Below are 17,053 nucleotides of genomic sequence, written 5' to 3' on the forward strand. Positions count from 1 at the left end.
CGCCTCTTTTGTAATGGGATGCCGAATCACTGGATTACCCACTGCCCAGCCTCCTCGTGGATCTACAGTCAGTAGACTATACCACACTCCACAGTCTAGTACTAGTAGTAGTAGATCTACCCGGTAGATCATTACATTAGTCATTAGATGACCTACAGGCTACACGCTCTCTGTCGAGTCATGCAGAGGAGGTCGAGGTGTGACCTTCGACGAGAGCAGCGTCGGTAGAACACGAACCCCATTCAGCAGAGCCACACTGATTCTTCAAAGACGTCGAAATGCATGTAAAAGAATCGGCCTGCTCTGAACACATGGACACGGCCGGTGGAGACAAAAGCATCTGATCTGACACGATCATGTCAAACAACGCCACAAAAACATCAGGCCATTCCATTTTCTGCCCGTCTACCATCGGTGCACCACTGACTCAGCCGAGTCAGCGGCTGAGTCTCGCCACTCGTCTCACGTACTCCGCGCGCGGTCCGGTCACAATCACATGCACGTGATTTCACAGGGTGTTGCACTACTGTACAGGCAGCACATTTTGTCCCAAAGAAAAGGAGTTCGTCCGGTTGAAGTAAAGTAACATATAACACGTTAGTTTCGTCCTTGGATCACAAGAGTGTATTCGTATGGATCGTTAGATGCAGGATTTCCTTCAGCCTTCTGAAATCATGATTGTACCATGTGCATTCGCGGTTGTAATTTGAAGGCGTATCGATTATTTTTGGTTTGAAAGTTGTCCCTCCTGCGGAGCCCACACTGCATTTTAATTTTTAGCAGTGGCTGAGGCTGCTTGCCGACGTAGCCGTCGGAGACCATCCTGAACATCATGTACATGAGTCCTGCTAGTCCTGGAGTTTGTTTTTATGGCTATGGCAGTATGGGCTCGTAGATTTAGTCGTAGATCGACATCACACTCACCTGACTTGAGTCACATTCAGTCGCACAAAGTCATGACAGACTCCAGTGGCATGTATCATGTGTACAGACTCAGTGTAGTGTACTTTCCCCGAAAATAGAACCCCATACACGCCCGCCGGAAGGCGGGCGAAGTTGATCCGGTTTGAGGGGGTCCGGGGGATGTCCTGTCCCCAGGACATTTTGTAATTGTTGATAATTAATTTTGTTGATAATAATTCCCATCAGAAATTGCAGAATTTGGCCTTTTCACAAGTTTTCATAGCCAACTACAGTAGGTCTACAGGGAATAATTTCTGGATATCAATGTACATGTATGGCCCACGGGTGCATGTGCAGTCAACTAATTACTTCGCTGCGGATACAACGACAATTCGCGAATAGCGACAGAATTTCCCTGCCCAGATCAAAGTCCCATCTAACTGTAATACACTCATACCTCTCTTATCCGGGCGCTTCGGGACCGGACACTGCCCGTAACTTCGAGGGTGCCCGTAACTCCGAATCATATACATGTACATCTTGATGGGGAAAAGGCCATCGATATGGCATATGACGTCAATATTTCTACGAAAAGTGACAAAAGAGTAGTAATATTTCCCCTGAAACTCGCCCAAATAGTGCCCGGTAGACCGAAGTGCTCGTAACTTCGAAGTCCGGATAACCGAGGTATGAGTGTACGTAAATTATATCATGAGACTTCGGGTATAAGGACACTTATCTGATGCCCCGCCGAGTGCCGTTATCTGGTTATACGCAACGTTGACTGTACATACATGTACATACATGTACAGTATGGATGCATGATCGATAATACAAGTCATGTAGATCTACAATACATGTACCCAAAAAAAATTCTCCCCGGTTTTAGACGAATCTTAGGGGGTGACCTGAGCCAGAGTTGGTCCGGTAACAGCTGGACCAACCGGACCGATTCGGGCGGCCCTGCCATAAAAGCCACTTCCCGTATGTCACGTGATCGTCGCCTTGGAGTTGACCAATGACAGATCAAACAGCGCGGGCTGGAAAGCGCGGTCCTGCCTGCTCAAAGGTGATGGAACTGGATCCACTGCCCGTCGTCAAGTGACGACGGGCAGGAACGGATTCCACTGCCCGTCGTCAAGTGACGACGGGCAGGAACGGATTCTACTGCCCGTCGTCACTTGACGACGGGCAGGAACGGATTCCACTGCCCGTCGTCACTTGACGACGGGCAGTAGCCACTGGACTGACTCTCTACTTCATGGTCTTTCATTGGTTACTTGCCGCAGAGAGAGCGACTAAGTCTCAGTAAGTGGAAAACCAACAAGATCAAAAAAAAGAGTTGACTAATAAATAACTAAAGCCGCAGAAGAACGACTGTTTGCAACCACAACTGTCATCATGGCGCTCCAACGTTTGATCTGGAACTGGGAGAAAAGAAGCCCCTTTGTTGAACGATATTGGCGATGTGAATGAGCTCCTCCGAAAAGTTGAGGAAGAGACTGAAACTTGTATTGCCGAGTCGCTCGCGAAGGAGATCTTGGACGAGCCGGATGAGCCTCAACCAAAGCGCGCAATGCTCAGCAACCTGCAGGACCTACGCAATTTTTAAAATTATTTGCCGAGGTTTCCGATCAAGACGTGGGAAAAATCCGTAGGAACAGAACAGCCAGAATGCCCGATGCCCAGTCGACAATGCCAATGGCACCACGAGAAAAAAAGCACTATGGACTACTACAAAAAACTGTACCAGAAAACAATCACAAACCACAATGCAGGTACTACAAGGTGTGTCTGTCATGTAGGTATCTCTTTATTTGGCTTGGGTGCACACGGGAAACACGTTCCAGTCACTCATACTCGGCCAGTACCGCTGTTCATCCAGCCCTTGCCGCTATCGCGGCGCGGGCTGGATTCCGCGGTACTGCCCTCGTACTCGTGCAGGAACCTGTACCTCTCTCTCGGATAGGCCTCGACCAAATATGCTAAAAAAAAGAGCATATTATGCTCGTCGCATATCAGGGAAAACGTCCATAATATGCCAAAGGCTTAGCAAGATATGCAAAAAGATATGCCAAAATATGCTCGACATAAGCAGAAAGTGTAGATCATTTCAGTAAAAATACAACCTTGGAATATTCATTGGCTTCACGGCTATCATGCTTATGGTGCAAATCAAAACATATGCGGAATAGTATGGCTGGGGTGTGTCCCCAGCAACAGTAGCGATAGTGTTCATCCATGGGGAAATGTAGCAAACGCCTCAACCATTCCAAATTCATCCATAAAAGGCATTTCTGAACGCATATTGTCCATAATATAAATGTTTTAATGTCAATCAACACAACAGACATACGACGACCCCGAGGACGACCACGTCTGAGGTGGATCGACGTTGTCAAGAAAGACTTACAATGCATTAATCTGGCGCTTCGGGATGCTGTGCAATCTGCTTCTGATAGAGCTGCTTGGCTCGAAATTGTTAACAGATGCGTTGACCTCATGCAATGAGTGAAATGCGAACTGTCATTATTTATTATTATTATTATTAAATGTTTTGTCCTCATTTTCTTCAGAATATTTGAATTATATGCTGACTTCATTCCAATATTCCCTTTGTCGCTCAATATGCCATATATGAACTGTCTCAAAAAATATGCGGAAATATGCGCAAGCATATTTGGTCGAGGCCTACTCTCGGAAGATCTATCAGAGGAGTGTGACTGTGCGTGGTTTAACTCAGCGGCACTCAGTGATGGCCTAAAAATGCAGGTCAAAGAAGAGACCGCTTCCTACTCACTCCGGCACCGTTATCGTTGCTGCAAAATTAACTTCCCCGAGCACATACCCACCACCGGTGCACGCTAGTAGAGGACACCACAACACATGAGGAGTCTTGAAAATCAAGGGTGGTCAATGTTGTATTTCTTGGAATCAGCACTGTGAAAGTCATAATAATACAACTTGGATCCCCTGCTTTATATCCACTGCATTCAGAGGATTTAGCACAGGTTCCAGACCCCTTCATGGACCTTCCACCGGAACGTAGAACGTATATTGTTAGGGGAACGATATCATTGCTCATAAAAATATTGATATGATGCCTCGGGTTAATCAAGAGATTTGCGAATCCATCAACAGCAATAGTTACGATGCTCAAGTGTGTGCTAATTCACTCTACTTGCAAAGCACAGAATGCATGAATAGTACTATCTGGAGTTCTGTATTACGAATGGTCTAGCAGATCTAACAGTATAACTTGTTTAGAATGGTCTGGACTTCACCACCCAGTTACGCAGGAAACGTGGGGGGAAATTGGCATAATATTGTGGCCGTGAAAGCTGAATATAATTGGAAAAAAGGAAAAGAAGAATCTAATCCCGTAGCAGCAAGATTGATGGAATCCAGCAGATAGAGTATGGCTATCAATACACTGCGATTTAAAGTAAAATCCAACCGTACAGACGCGGCGGGCCAGGGCCCTAGCAGTGGGGTGTGCTGTGAGCGCCTGGCTCTGCTGTGTACGTAATGTTGGATTTCACTAGCAATCACCTTGCGATCTTCATCGGAAATAAAGACGTTAAACTGCCTGGCGGTGGACAAAAGTGGAGACGTCAGTGCTTTCGCTGCAAACTAATAATTCACTAAACAACATGGTTCAAATAGTATAAAAATAGGATGCTGTCAGCCTGCAAAACATGACATGACTCAACTTCTCTCAAGTTTACATGGTCGCGTCCCTCTCTCTCTCTCTCTCTCTCTCTCTCTCTCTCTCTCTCTCTCTCTCTCTCTCTCTCTCTCTCTCTCTCTCTCTCACACACACACACACACACACACACACACACACACACACACACACACACACACACACACACACACACACACTCACACACACACGCGCGCAAACAACCACCCACACACTATGTCAGCTGCAGCACCTCGATGTCTCGATGGAAGTGACCGCTGGAGTTGAAGCCACCGAAGCACCACACGTGCCTTGAGTCGGACACAAGGCGTGGCGAGAACTGTGCACACTGCAACGGCGGTAGCTCAAGCCAGCGGTGAGACGTGCGCTCCAGTAGATAGACACGTTGAACGGCAGTTTTACGATTATCTGGTTGCCCGCCGGCCACAACTAACTGGTTGTTGACGACCGCAGCGCCGCACCGACGGAATGGCAATGGCGGGATCTTGTCCGTCGTCCAGGATTGCTTGGCTGAAGACGATGACGACGCTATTGGCATCATCCCCAGACTGTGAACAAGGTGTTGATTGTCTTCAATGTAACCGTGACCCGCCACGGCGTGCAGACAGCCGGCAAAGTCGAGAACAGTCGCCGACTTACTGTATTGTCGTAGGCACGGTAATTGTAGCCACTCGTCACTGCCCGTGTCGTACAGCTCCGGAGTCAGTACCGGGTCATCACGACCGTACTGCACACCACAGCAACCACCCACCACCGCCAGCGTGCTGCCGCGGAAACCAACGCCAAACGCTGTGCGCAGCGCACGGAACCGCGTAACCGGCTGCCACGTACCGTCCGCAACCTGCCTGAAGACCGAGTGAGTATCGGTGCGTTCCAAATTTGTCGCAATCAGCCAAAGAGAGTTCTGTGCGCTCAGCAAATAGCAATGGTAATTCCACTTGGCACCGCACGGCACGGGCACGCGTTTCCACGAGCTCTCGAAGAGATCGTTTAGCGGCGCTCGCATCAACGTCAGCTCCTCGGATTCATCCATAGCTAGACCAGCGTACAAATAGCCATTGTGGGCGCATGGCTGATTGCATCTGTTCAGCGACGAGAAAGGAAGCTGGCCCACAACTTTCCACTGCGGCAACAAGAAACAAGGAAAAGCAAGATTTACAGCATAAGTGAAAAGAATATAAAATGAAAGTAGAAAGGAAAAGGACATAATGGAAACGAGTTAAGAGTAACTCTCCACCACTGTAACTAGATACTATATACAGTCAGAAAGTGCAACAACTAGGCACAAAAGTTACAGTGGTGGAGAGTTGCTCTTAACTTGTTTCCATATGTCCTTTTCCTTTCTACTTTTATTATTGGCTCAATACCCGAGTTTCAAATATAAAATGAATAAATTTTTAGGTGATTGACTATCATAAAGTCGGCACTGCAAACCACCATATCATATAAGGCATAATAAGGACAGGTGCTTAGGGCCGGGTTCCTCTGCAGCTCCGCTGCTCCGCGGCACTTGGCTGCATGCAGTGGAGCAGCGCGGTTCCACTGACACTCGCCATTCGTGGTACCGCGGTCGTGGTCCACACTTTTTTTATGACCTGACCTGACCCGCAGTTTTTGGTCAAGAATCGTAGCAAAAGCTCGCGGTGAGCCGCGGATTCGCTGCTCCAGCCGCGGTCACTATGGTAATGATGACGTTTTAAGCCGCGAAAGACGAGCAGCGGAGCCGCAGTGGAACCCGGCCCTTAGCAGCGCCGTTGGAGGTGGGGGGGGGGGGGGGTCAGGGAGGTGTACACCCGTGAAATGTTTGAAATTAGGGTGCAAAATCCTGTATTCTGAGCACTTTTGGCATTGTGTTAAAAGAAAGTGGTCCGGCCGGACTGGCTGCTACTTCTTTGTCTACTGTTAGCTGGCTAAGACCATGACTGAGAAACCAGAGTGCGCCAGACAGTGCCGCGACTCACAGCTAATTGGGGAACCTTGGCTGGCATGAGATTCACCCAGAGATGACCATCTGTGAGTGTGCGATAGCATATGAGTTTACCAGGGCAAGCTACATGTGCATGTATAGCATTCTGCGAAAGATCGTTATCAATATCGAGACAATTTTCCATCCCAGGTTTCCATTTCGGCTATGTTATCTCCCTGAAATCTTCTAAAACCCTGATGATGTAATATCATGTAATAAAAAGATCCAAAAACTCGCCGCGCCCAGGCTTGCTGCATGCACCAGCGCTGCATGCATGCGGCGGAAAAGCTGGTTGCATTTGTGATATTTTGAATTATTTCGTACGCCATCGTTTGGTTTTGTATGACATTGTAAGTTCTAGTGTAGTGTGTAGTGTTGTTGTCGTTTGTGACATCTCTTTGCCTTTCCACTGTCCTGTAGTAATGGGTAAACGAAAATCCTATGCTGAGTAGATCTATTTTCCGAAGAAACGAAAATCTAAGGGAAATCCTGCTGAGCCAAAACCTGCTACCGTGGAGAAATCGCACTCAACGAGTGACGAGTTTGATTTGGAAGAGCTCCCTGGTCCTGAGGACCCATCTTATCTCAAGTAGAATTGTGTCATTGCCTGCATTACAGCGCTTGATATCGAATTATTCTGTTTGTGCGAAATGTAGAAAAGGTAGCTTAGTTGTAAGTGAAGTGTCACGAGTCTGTATGGCCCCAAATATTCAGCTGTCCTGCGATGCCTGTACATATCAGACAGAGGAGGTGAGCATGCAAGAAGGTAGTACACAAGAAGAGTAGATTTTACGATGTAAACAGAAAAGCTGTGCTGGTTACGCGATTGATTGGCCGGGGACCTAGGGCCCTGCAGACAGTATGCTCGACTCTGGATATGCATTCTCCTATGTGTAAGAGTGTATCTGATGGACATAGCCATGCTCTGCATACGGCTGCAAAGGAGGTTGGCGTGAAGAGTATGAAAGACACAGCAGGAGCTGTACGCACGGGTAGAGCAGCCGACATTGCACCTGTTGATGTCGCAGTGTCCACAGACGGCACTTGGATGCGGTGTGGCCAATCTTCACTCTACGGTGTTCAGTCAGTTATTTCTTATGATACCAAACAAGTTTTAGATATCGATGCATTGTCTAAGCACTGTAGCCAATAGGATAGCTGGTGGATTAGACGTGATAGTGGTAGCATTACCAGTGAGCAGTACGACGAATGGAAGCAGAGTCATACCAGTGCATGCAGTATTAACACGACTGTCTCTCGTCACCAGCTATGGAATCAGAAGCTGTAGTTAAACGTTGGAAGAGATCAGAGGAATGCAACAAGCTGCGCTACGTGGTGTATATCGGAGATGGAGACAGCAAAGGTTACAAGTAGCGTGTAGACCGTATGGTGATGTGGCAATTGTTAACCCTCTCAGTGCCCCGGGCGACTTTAGTCGCCCAGAATGAGTATGTGAGTACAAATAAATTCATATCTCCACTTCTACACATAGGAGAGATACAAACGACCACTCTACGTGTTCAGGAAGGCCTTGGCTATCGACTCATCACATCATTTTGTGTCCGTGAGGATAGATATCGCCAGGGCGAAGCCTGAAGCGCGTGCGCTCGGACAAACAATTGTGGCGTGTAGAAAACATGACGTATGTATATATTTTTGAATGCGTTCCACTGCACTAATACAACTATTGTTACCACGCCACCTATCCACTACTATGACAAAATATGTATCTCCATCTCTTTATCTGCACGCCAGAGGGCTCATCACCTTTCTCTTCTGTTTGTCCACTCTCCCCAGTGTCCCCCCCCCCCCCTTGTCCACTCTCCTCAGTGTCCACTCTTCCCAGTGTGGCATGCGGTGTGTATAAGATCTTACCTTGGGCAAGGTGGTGACTTGCTCAATCTGCTGCCGTCCACGGCTTGCTCCCAGCAAGAAGAAAGCGGATGGCACAGTCCTCTGAGCGTCTGGATGCGAGTCTAGGTACTTGCTGGATAGTAACGTGTTGACTAGTTTATCCTGATGACGAGAGAATCAATACATAAATACCGACACATGCACGCCAACACTCACACAGACAGAGACAGGCAGGCAGACAGACACAGAGAGACATACAGGCAGACAGACAGACAGACACGAAAAAACAGACACAGTGTTGCGGTTACACTATGAATGATGGCCGATTAGGGGGGAGGAGGGGGGGGGGGGGGGGGGTTGCAGTACAACAGCACACATGCACGCAGTAGTACACAGCCATACCCCGAGACAAGCCAGTGAACACCATTAAAGTCATCTTCACACTTTGCTGGCATCCTAGGTTAGGGACATGCTTACTACTTGCTGCGATTTGTATCAGCTCTGCACTATTCGGATCGTATTTTCTGGAGTACTAGTATAAGCCGAAGTGTAAGCCGCACCCCCCCCCCCCCCCATTTTTTGCAACGAAATACAGACATCTACCCTATTTCTCACCTTTTAATTTGATCATTGGAGTATAAGCCGCATCCATCCTCCCTTTTTTGGGTGAATTCTGAGTGTTCAAAAGTGCGGCTTATACTCTGGAAAATACGGTACTTGAAAATATAGGGTTCGCATTTCAGTTCCAATCACTGTGTTCCGAACAACAACTACATGCCGATGAGCTTTTTGGTTAAAAAAAATACAGTCAGACCTCGCTTAACCGCACGCATCCATTTCCAAAAAAAAATACCGGATAGGCGAGGGAACCGGATAACCGAACACCGGTTATGTTGGATGCATCACGTATGCTGTAAATCTGTAACCAGCTATTTTCTTCCGGATGGCGAGGGATCCGGATAAAAGAGGACCGGATAAGCGAGGTCTGACTGTACTACTTCAGTAGTAATTATAGTTCAGTGTCAAACCATTTCCAAGATTCATCGTCGTTCCCTCTACCTTCCGATGCTATGGCTGGTGTACATTTTCCCTAGTGAAGCAGCGGTGGCGAAGGTCCTACACGGGAAGTTTAAAACAACAACCACGCACTCACAAGCAAGGAGAGTTCCAAGTTCTTTAACCTGACCGGTTTCTGTGACACGAGTCACTTCATCAGAGGAAGGTTAAAGAACTTGGAACTCTCCTTGCTTGTGAGTGCGTGGTTGTTGTTTTAAACTTCCCGTGTAGGACCTTCGCCGCTGCTTCACTGGATTTTTGTATGCTACGTACACTTACACAACTGTAAGTGTGTTTGCGCACGGAAATAGAAATCCGGCATGTACCACAAAGTACTGTTGATCTCTCCCCCCTCCCCCATGCTGTTTGGCTTCGTCCCGGCTGGGTTTTTTCAGCAGGGGTCAGAAATTACATCAAGTCTGTCAAGTGCGATACTATGTACAGGTGAGCAAAAGATCAGAGCTGCCGTTCTCAATTGCGCACATTTTTCATCGACATGCATACCTGCACTGACATGTATTGCATACGCCAGTACATATGTCGGTTCAACAATGCATTTTGACGTGTACTCTGAAGTCGCTTCACAAGTAGAAATTCGACGCAGGGGGGAGGGGGGGGGGGATTATACAGGGGGCGGATCAACGGTAATCAGTGATGTGCATGGGTAGTCGGGTACCCGTGAGGACCTCAGGTAGGCGGGTACAGAATAGTACCCGAAAACCCGAAGTCGCAGATGACATCATATACAGCGCACGTGTAAAATGTCATGTACTACTCCGCATGTCTACCCAGTGTGTAAGGGAAGGGGTGCATTTTGGTGTTACCATGGTAACATTACCCGATCGGGTACCCATGCTACCCATGGAAACCTACCCGAACCTGATACCCGAGGAAATGATACCCGACTCAGCCCTAAAGGTAATGCTGTAGTTTTCAATTTCCTCTGATAAACAAGGCTCTATTAGTACAGGGACGGTACAGGCAGCAGCTTGCTCCACTTGTACCCACAGTAGTAGCTACACTATGCCATAGATTTTGCCTTCCTACAATTACAGTAAAACCTGGTGTAAGCGACCTCTGGGTTAAGCGACCACCTGCTCTTAACGACCGTTTTTCCATGCACCGACAGTTCTACACAGACACTGTGGGACCTGGTTCTAAAGACCACCTGGCTTTAACGACCGCTTTTGCTTGCACCGTGGGGTGGTCGCTCAAACCAGGTTTCACTGTACCGTATCTTACAGATTATAGGCCACACTTTAAACACCAAAGCGGAAGGATTTTTTCCAGCCGTGCTGCGACCCACAGTTAATTGGGAACTCGTGGCCTGGCATGAGGAAAACATGGATGCAGTGAATGGGATTTTCGGTCTTTGACCACTTGCTGGTGAGCTGATCTACTCACCTCCCAGCGCTTTAGGAGCTGCATCTGCGCCTTGATCCTTGAAGGGTGGTGGCGTTCCTACGGATGCGGAAAGCCCGGCTTCCAGCCGAGTCTCACGCGAACCGTGAAATTTTTTTTAAAACTTTTAAACACCAGTAATTCATCAAAACAAAACGTCAGTGCGGCTTATACTACGATGATCAAATTAACGGTGTGGATAAACAGGGTGGACGGTGATAAACAGGGTGGACGGTGATAAACAGGGTGGACGGTGATAAACAGGGTGGACGGTGATAAACAGGGTGGACGTCTGCATTTCGTGACAAAATATCTGTGTGCGGCTTGTACTCTGGAAAACAAAGTGAGTGTGGTTGGAGTAGAAGCAACAAGAAAAAAACCCGTCGTCCCTCTTTAAAATGCAGCACTTTATAAACCAGCAGCATTTGTACACCAGCACCCAATGTAAACCAGCATAATTTTCAGTTACTGTAAAACCGGAAAGTCTAACGACCAAAAAGTTTAATGTTTTTGTAGTTTTGGCATGATCACGTGCAGAAAGTTTACCGATGGCTGCCTGGCCACCCATCTGTATGCGCATCTCCACACAGACATCTAGCGATAACGTGTTTTTTCAAATAACGAAAAATAATTGGTCGTGAAAACGTTAAGACTTTGTGACTCGTTAGACTTTCCGGTTTTACAGTACCAGAATGTCCTTTTCATGCACATTGCAGCAGTAAATCAGATTTTCTAATCCAGCACCCTCCCTAATCCAGCACCCTCCCTAATCTAGCACCCTCCCTAATCCAGCACCCTCCCTAATCCAGCACCCTCCCTAATCCAGCACCCTCCCTAATCCAGCACCCTCCCTAATCCAGCACCCTCCCTAATCCAGCATACCGTATTTCCACAAATAGTAGGCCGGTCTACTATTTTTTCAACCTCGTCCTAACCCGGCCTTATAATCGAGGACGGTCTTGTATTCGAGGACGGTCTTTTATTCTTTCAACCCAGTTTGACCCCGGTCTTCTATTTCTCGCCACACAGTTTTACGCCCGTTCTTCCATTTTCTTCTACACAGTTTGAACACGGTCTTCTATTTTTTCCCACAGTTTGAGCACGGTCTTCTATTTTTAACACAAGAACATTAAAGGGGAAGTTAAGGCAAAAATTAAAATTTCACCTGTTGTAGTCTTCGGGGTGCTGAGTCGAATGGTCTTGGTCCGAGAAAGCTGAGACGCTCCCTTCCTACTTGAATCCCAATCGAACTCGCGCACTTCCACCGAAACTGGGTGACTGCGCCCTACGAGATGGGGATTTGTATGCAAAATGTCACTAAAAGCGCCGTTTCGTTCTTATAAAACCACGGATGACCGCGATTGGCCCATATGTTGTAGTCTTTTGGACGCTGAGTCGATTGGTTTTGGTCCGAAAAGGCTGCGATGCAGCGTTCCTCATTTATTCCCAATCGAACATGGTTGAACAAGCGGTCACGTGCTCCTGCGTACACCAGTCACCTGGTCACCGTGCCTGCAGGGTACAACTTACTAGCCTGTTTGACCTTTTTTGGGTGCACTCCTGTCACTCGAGTTGAACTCGAGTTGAACCTTGGTGTGAAAGTTGTCGCCTGCTGGCGTGGTGACCAGGTGATTTGGGCACCCAGGAGCACGTGATCACTTGTTCAACCATGTTCGATTGGGAATAAAGGAGGAACGCTGCATCGCAGCCTTTTCGGACCAAAACCAGTCGACTCAGCGTCCAAAAGACTACAACATATGGGCCAATCGCGATCATCAGTGCTTTTATAAGAACGAAACGGCGCTTTTAGTGACATTTTGCATACAAATCCCCATCTAGTAGGGCGCAGTCACCCAGTTTCGGTGGAAGTGCGCGAGTTCGATTGGGATTCAAGTAGGAAGGGAGCGTCTCAGCTTTCTCGGACCAAGACCATTCGACTCAGCACCCCGAAGACTACAACTGGTGAAATTTTAATTTTTGCCTTAACTTCCCCTTTAACAAAGACTCGTTTAGTAGGCCCGGTCTTCTAATCGGAGACGGTCTTTTATTTTTTCAATCGCCCCCTGCCCCGGCCTTATATACGAGGAAGGCGTTGTAAACGAGGACGGCCTTTTATTTGCGGAAATACGGTAATTTCCGTAGCACAAATGACACCGGTCTATAAAGGGACCTATGTAACTCACCATCACAACATAATCTTGAGCGTCCTGCGACTGTGTCACCGTGCGCTGCACCTCTTCCAGCTTTGCCCGAACGTCCCGCATGTCCTTGCTCAGGGCGACCACCTGTTGACGCGACTCGTCACGTGAACGCACCGCCTCGCTGGCCTGCTGCTGTGCATCCTGCACCTTGCGATCGGCCATTCTTCTGGCTAGCCGCACCTTTTCCTCCATTTCCTGTGCTGTGACGGACGGGCCCGGCGAGATACTCCTCTGAAGGGCGCTGTAGTTTCTCTGACTCGAAGAAAGCTGCCGCCGAAGCTCTTCGGCTTCGACAGTCAGCATTTTTACTTTCGCTCGCAGTTCAAAGACGTATGGCTCTTGAACCGACCGGTCGTGACCAGATGTCGTGATTTTGTACCCGCTGCCGCCTGGTGTTAAACTCAGTGATTTGGTATGTACGTTTACAGGAAACTCGGTATTGTCGCCGTCTCTGCCGTGGCTATCGTTGCTAGGCCACGAGGCATATCCCGCTGGTATTTTCACCATCTCGTCGCAATATCGCCTTGCTTCTTCTCGAGCTCTGGAGCTTGTCTCCCGCTCTTCGTCAATTTGCAGTTCTAAGTCGTGCTGTTTGGCAGCGTGTTCCGCACGCTCGATTTCAAGGTCAGTGCAGCGTGCTTCGTAGCGCTCAGACAGTGCAGATATGTCCGAAGTGAGCCGCTCAATGTGCGCTTGTTTAACTGATTCCGTAGAGTCCCGTGAAGATCCGGTGGTCGAATTTGACGCGATCGAGTCTAGGCTGTGCATTGGATTGAAGTCACGCTTCGCTTTCATCACCATCTGTACAACATACTTTGCCCGTGGCCGCAGCGTACTACTCTCTTGAAGGCACTGGTAGATGAGCGGTGACAGCGGGTGTCCATCGTTGGCACTGAGCTCATCGAGGTCACCATGACGACCCTGCCTCACCAAGGTAACCACGCCCGGCGGTTCCCTAGCAACGCACATGGCCAGCATGGCTACGCCCAGTGAGAATACGTCCGAACCGTAGCCGTATACGGCGTGCGTTGTTCCATGACCGTTTCCGCCTCTTGCCGCCGACCGGCCATCATCACCGAACGTCTCCGGTGCCATGTAAGTCATATTTCCCGGTGATGCAGTCATACCTGCTACCATTGCGCCGTCCTCGAGTTGACGCGACAGGCCCACGTCCGTGATCTTTGCATGCGTCGTCTGCACGTCCTTCATCATGATGTTGTTCGTGGTGAGGTCGCGGTGTAGTATCCGCAGGGAGTGTAGGTAGGAGAGACCGCTTGCCACACCGTGAGCAATGCTTAGGTGTTCCGCTTTCGTCAGGCGCGGATAGGAGCTGTACCGCTGGCGTAGCGTACACGCCATCATCTCCATCACAATGCCTGGTACGCCACCCTGTTTGGGACGCGACACGCCAATAAACTGGATGATGTGCGGATGGCACAGCGAGCTCAGCTTCATCATTTCTGCTTTGAACTTGTCCACGGATTTGCTGGATCGCATCTGGAGCGCGGAGGAGTGAATGTGTTTGACGGCCACTGGCGCTCCGTGCCATTCCGCCCGGAGCACAACACCATAACTGCCCGAGCCTAGGTTATCGTTCGCACCGTCGCCGTCCAAATCCAGGAGGCCATCATCCGCCACAGCTCTCATTGAATCTCCAGCACTGCTGCCGCTGCTGCTGCCACCACCGCTGGTTCGTTGCTCTGTATGATGTGAGTGCGCCGCACGTCGACGCTCCCGCAGCTCTCGCACCGCTAGCGTGCTGCCAGCATCAGTCCTCCCTGTGATCGTCGACATCGCCAACTCTCTTCCAGTCTGCCTCACTCACAACACCTTCAAGCCATAATCACAACAATGACTGAGATACGACGGAGGAATCACTTTTTTTACCGATGACTATGTTGCGTGCTTCGCACAATGACATGCTTAGATCATCGGTGGCGTTCTAGAAACGTACCAACGGCGTTCGGCCGCACGAGCTCTCGCAAGCTTGCCGACTCTCGTGGCTTCTATTCCACCAACACGGCAAGTCGCACCTGAAGCCAGGTCACTACAAGAACTAACTATTACTTCTCTGCTGCCAGGCAGTAGGCAGCCTCTACTAATGACTTGGTTTTGGACTCGACACTCACACAATCAAATCTGGGCCCTCTGCCAGGCTCTCTGGCCCAGTCTGGGGGAGAAACTAGTAGTGGCGCACCGTCTAATGTCTGATGATGTTGATCTACCGCGGTACCGGTAGACCTACGTAGATCTACTGTAGACTTACACTGTACTACAGTAGATCTACGTGTACGTGTACTATAGTACTACTACTGACATGAGTAGACCCAGGTACTCGAAGTCCGTACACTTTTACAGTGTGTGTTTGTCGAGCTGAAACTCACACTAGCAATGATCACTTGCCAGAATCCTGCTCGTGGATGGAAGGTATCTTGTCCAAGTTTGTTCTGAGGCCAGGCTCGATTGAACCAGGCCATCTTTCGATCCGATCTGTTTCTCTGGAGTTCGCTGATTTTTCATATCAAATTTTTGTGTCGCAGAGGGTACTCTAAGTCCGTACTGATCAGAGGTGACTCGAAATACACACATATTTCTGCTAATTGCTAACTTTCAATCCCTCGGTTACGACGAAAGCACCGAAGGGATATGTTTGGCATGTGCCTCCACCAGTATTTCTTGCAAAAGCGTAGTTTGTTGCCGAACTGCAAGCTGTTTTAGTCGGTTTAGAGAAGAAGCAGCTGCGCTGTGAAAACCGCGGGAAAACAGTGGTGGAGATGCCAGGAGTGTCAACCTTTCTGCAAGAATTGGTGGTTCTCTGTAAATTCTTCTCCTCTGGCCATTGTCAGCTCTAAGCTGGCTCTTGATGATTGAGTGAAGGTCTGTTTGACGCTGTGTCCGTTCGAAATCGGTCTTGGCAAAGTTGATTTTTGCATGAAATGTAACCCAATTTGTATTTCGTATGGGCACTCGAAAACCCACTCGCGTGGTATGGGACTTCTGCTTATCGTAGATCCCTGAAAATTGCTACGCGAGGAGAACATACCACACTGTCCCCTCGATAAAATATTTGAGTCGAATACAATGACAGAACATGAAATTATGGGCGTACGAACTTAGGATACCATGTACGGACTTCGAGCACCTGGGTCTACTGTGACTACTGTTCATCTGTTGTTTTTAGTGTTGTAAATGGTAGTGGTAGTAAAAATGGTAGTCATGGTAGTACTGTATACTTATACGACTGAGAATGAGAATGATGCGTCTCGTTTTTGTAGTGAGATGAAGGCTCTTTTCTCTGTACTGACTTAGTAACTAGTAGTAGGGCTGAAACGATTATACCGAATAATCGAGTACTCGTTTGATAACTCTAACGATCGAGCAATCGTTTAGATTACCGATTACGATTATTTTGCGTTTTTTAAATTTTTAATTTCTTACGCACTGCACGCGCGACTCGCCTTGTTACATGCTGTCAAAATCGAAAAACAGTCCTATCCTAGTGACGTAGTGTAGTACAACGAAGCTGGAGCATGAAGCTCGAAGGTCAAGGTCGCGTCCGGTCTGCATACATAACACTTTTTTTGTGCAAAGTTTTGTACATTTTTCCACTTTTGGCCATTCTACGTACATATTCCAGGTGCGGCCTCTTAAAGATTATAATCGAATAATCGATCGACGTTATGATAAAGAGTAATCGATTGGGCTAAATGGATGATCGTTTCAGCCCTAGTAACTACATGTAGGTACTTGGGCTGTAAATCATACATAACTAAAGTCTAAAAACGTTACTACTGTAGACTGTACATGTAGTCTGTGCACATGTCTAGTTTTATTTTTTTATATTAATTTTTTTTCTGGAGCCAAAACAAGCAAAGCTGAAACAAAGAAAAATGATGGTGCCAATGTACAGGGGATGGCCCACGCCTGGTATAAACTATAAAGTAAACGTAAAAGAGAAAAAAGTAG

At 48.1% G+C, this 17,053-nt stretch overlaps 1 protein-coding gene across 1 annotated transcript; it reads right to left on the reverse strand.

The window, feature by feature from the left end:
• Nucleotides 1–3,806: 3,806 nt before the first annotated feature.
• LOC135830005 (mitogen-activated protein kinase kinase kinase 7-like) lies at nucleotides 3,807–15,247 on the reverse strand. The gene is made up of 3 exons (XM_065342394.1): nucleotides 13,070–15,247; nucleotides 8,451–8,591; nucleotides 3,807–5,732 (listed from the first exon to the last, which is right to left on the reverse strand). The coding sequence occupies exons 1-3, from the start codon at nucleotides 14,879–14,881 to the stop codon at nucleotides 4,824–4,826; spliced, it is 2,862 nt and encodes a 953-aa protein (XP_065198466.1). The 5' UTR covers nucleotides 14,882–15,247; the 3' UTR covers nucleotides 3,807–4,823.
• Between the last annotated feature and the right edge of the window lie 1,806 nt (nucleotides 15,248–17,053).

This window comes from Sycon ciliatum, chromosome 13 (assembly GCF_964019385.1).
Source record: "Sycon ciliatum chromosome 13, ocSycCili1.1, whole genome shotgun sequence".
NCBI classification, from domain to species: Eukaryota; Metazoa; Porifera; class Calcarea; order Leucosolenida; family Sycettidae; genus Sycon; species Sycon ciliatum.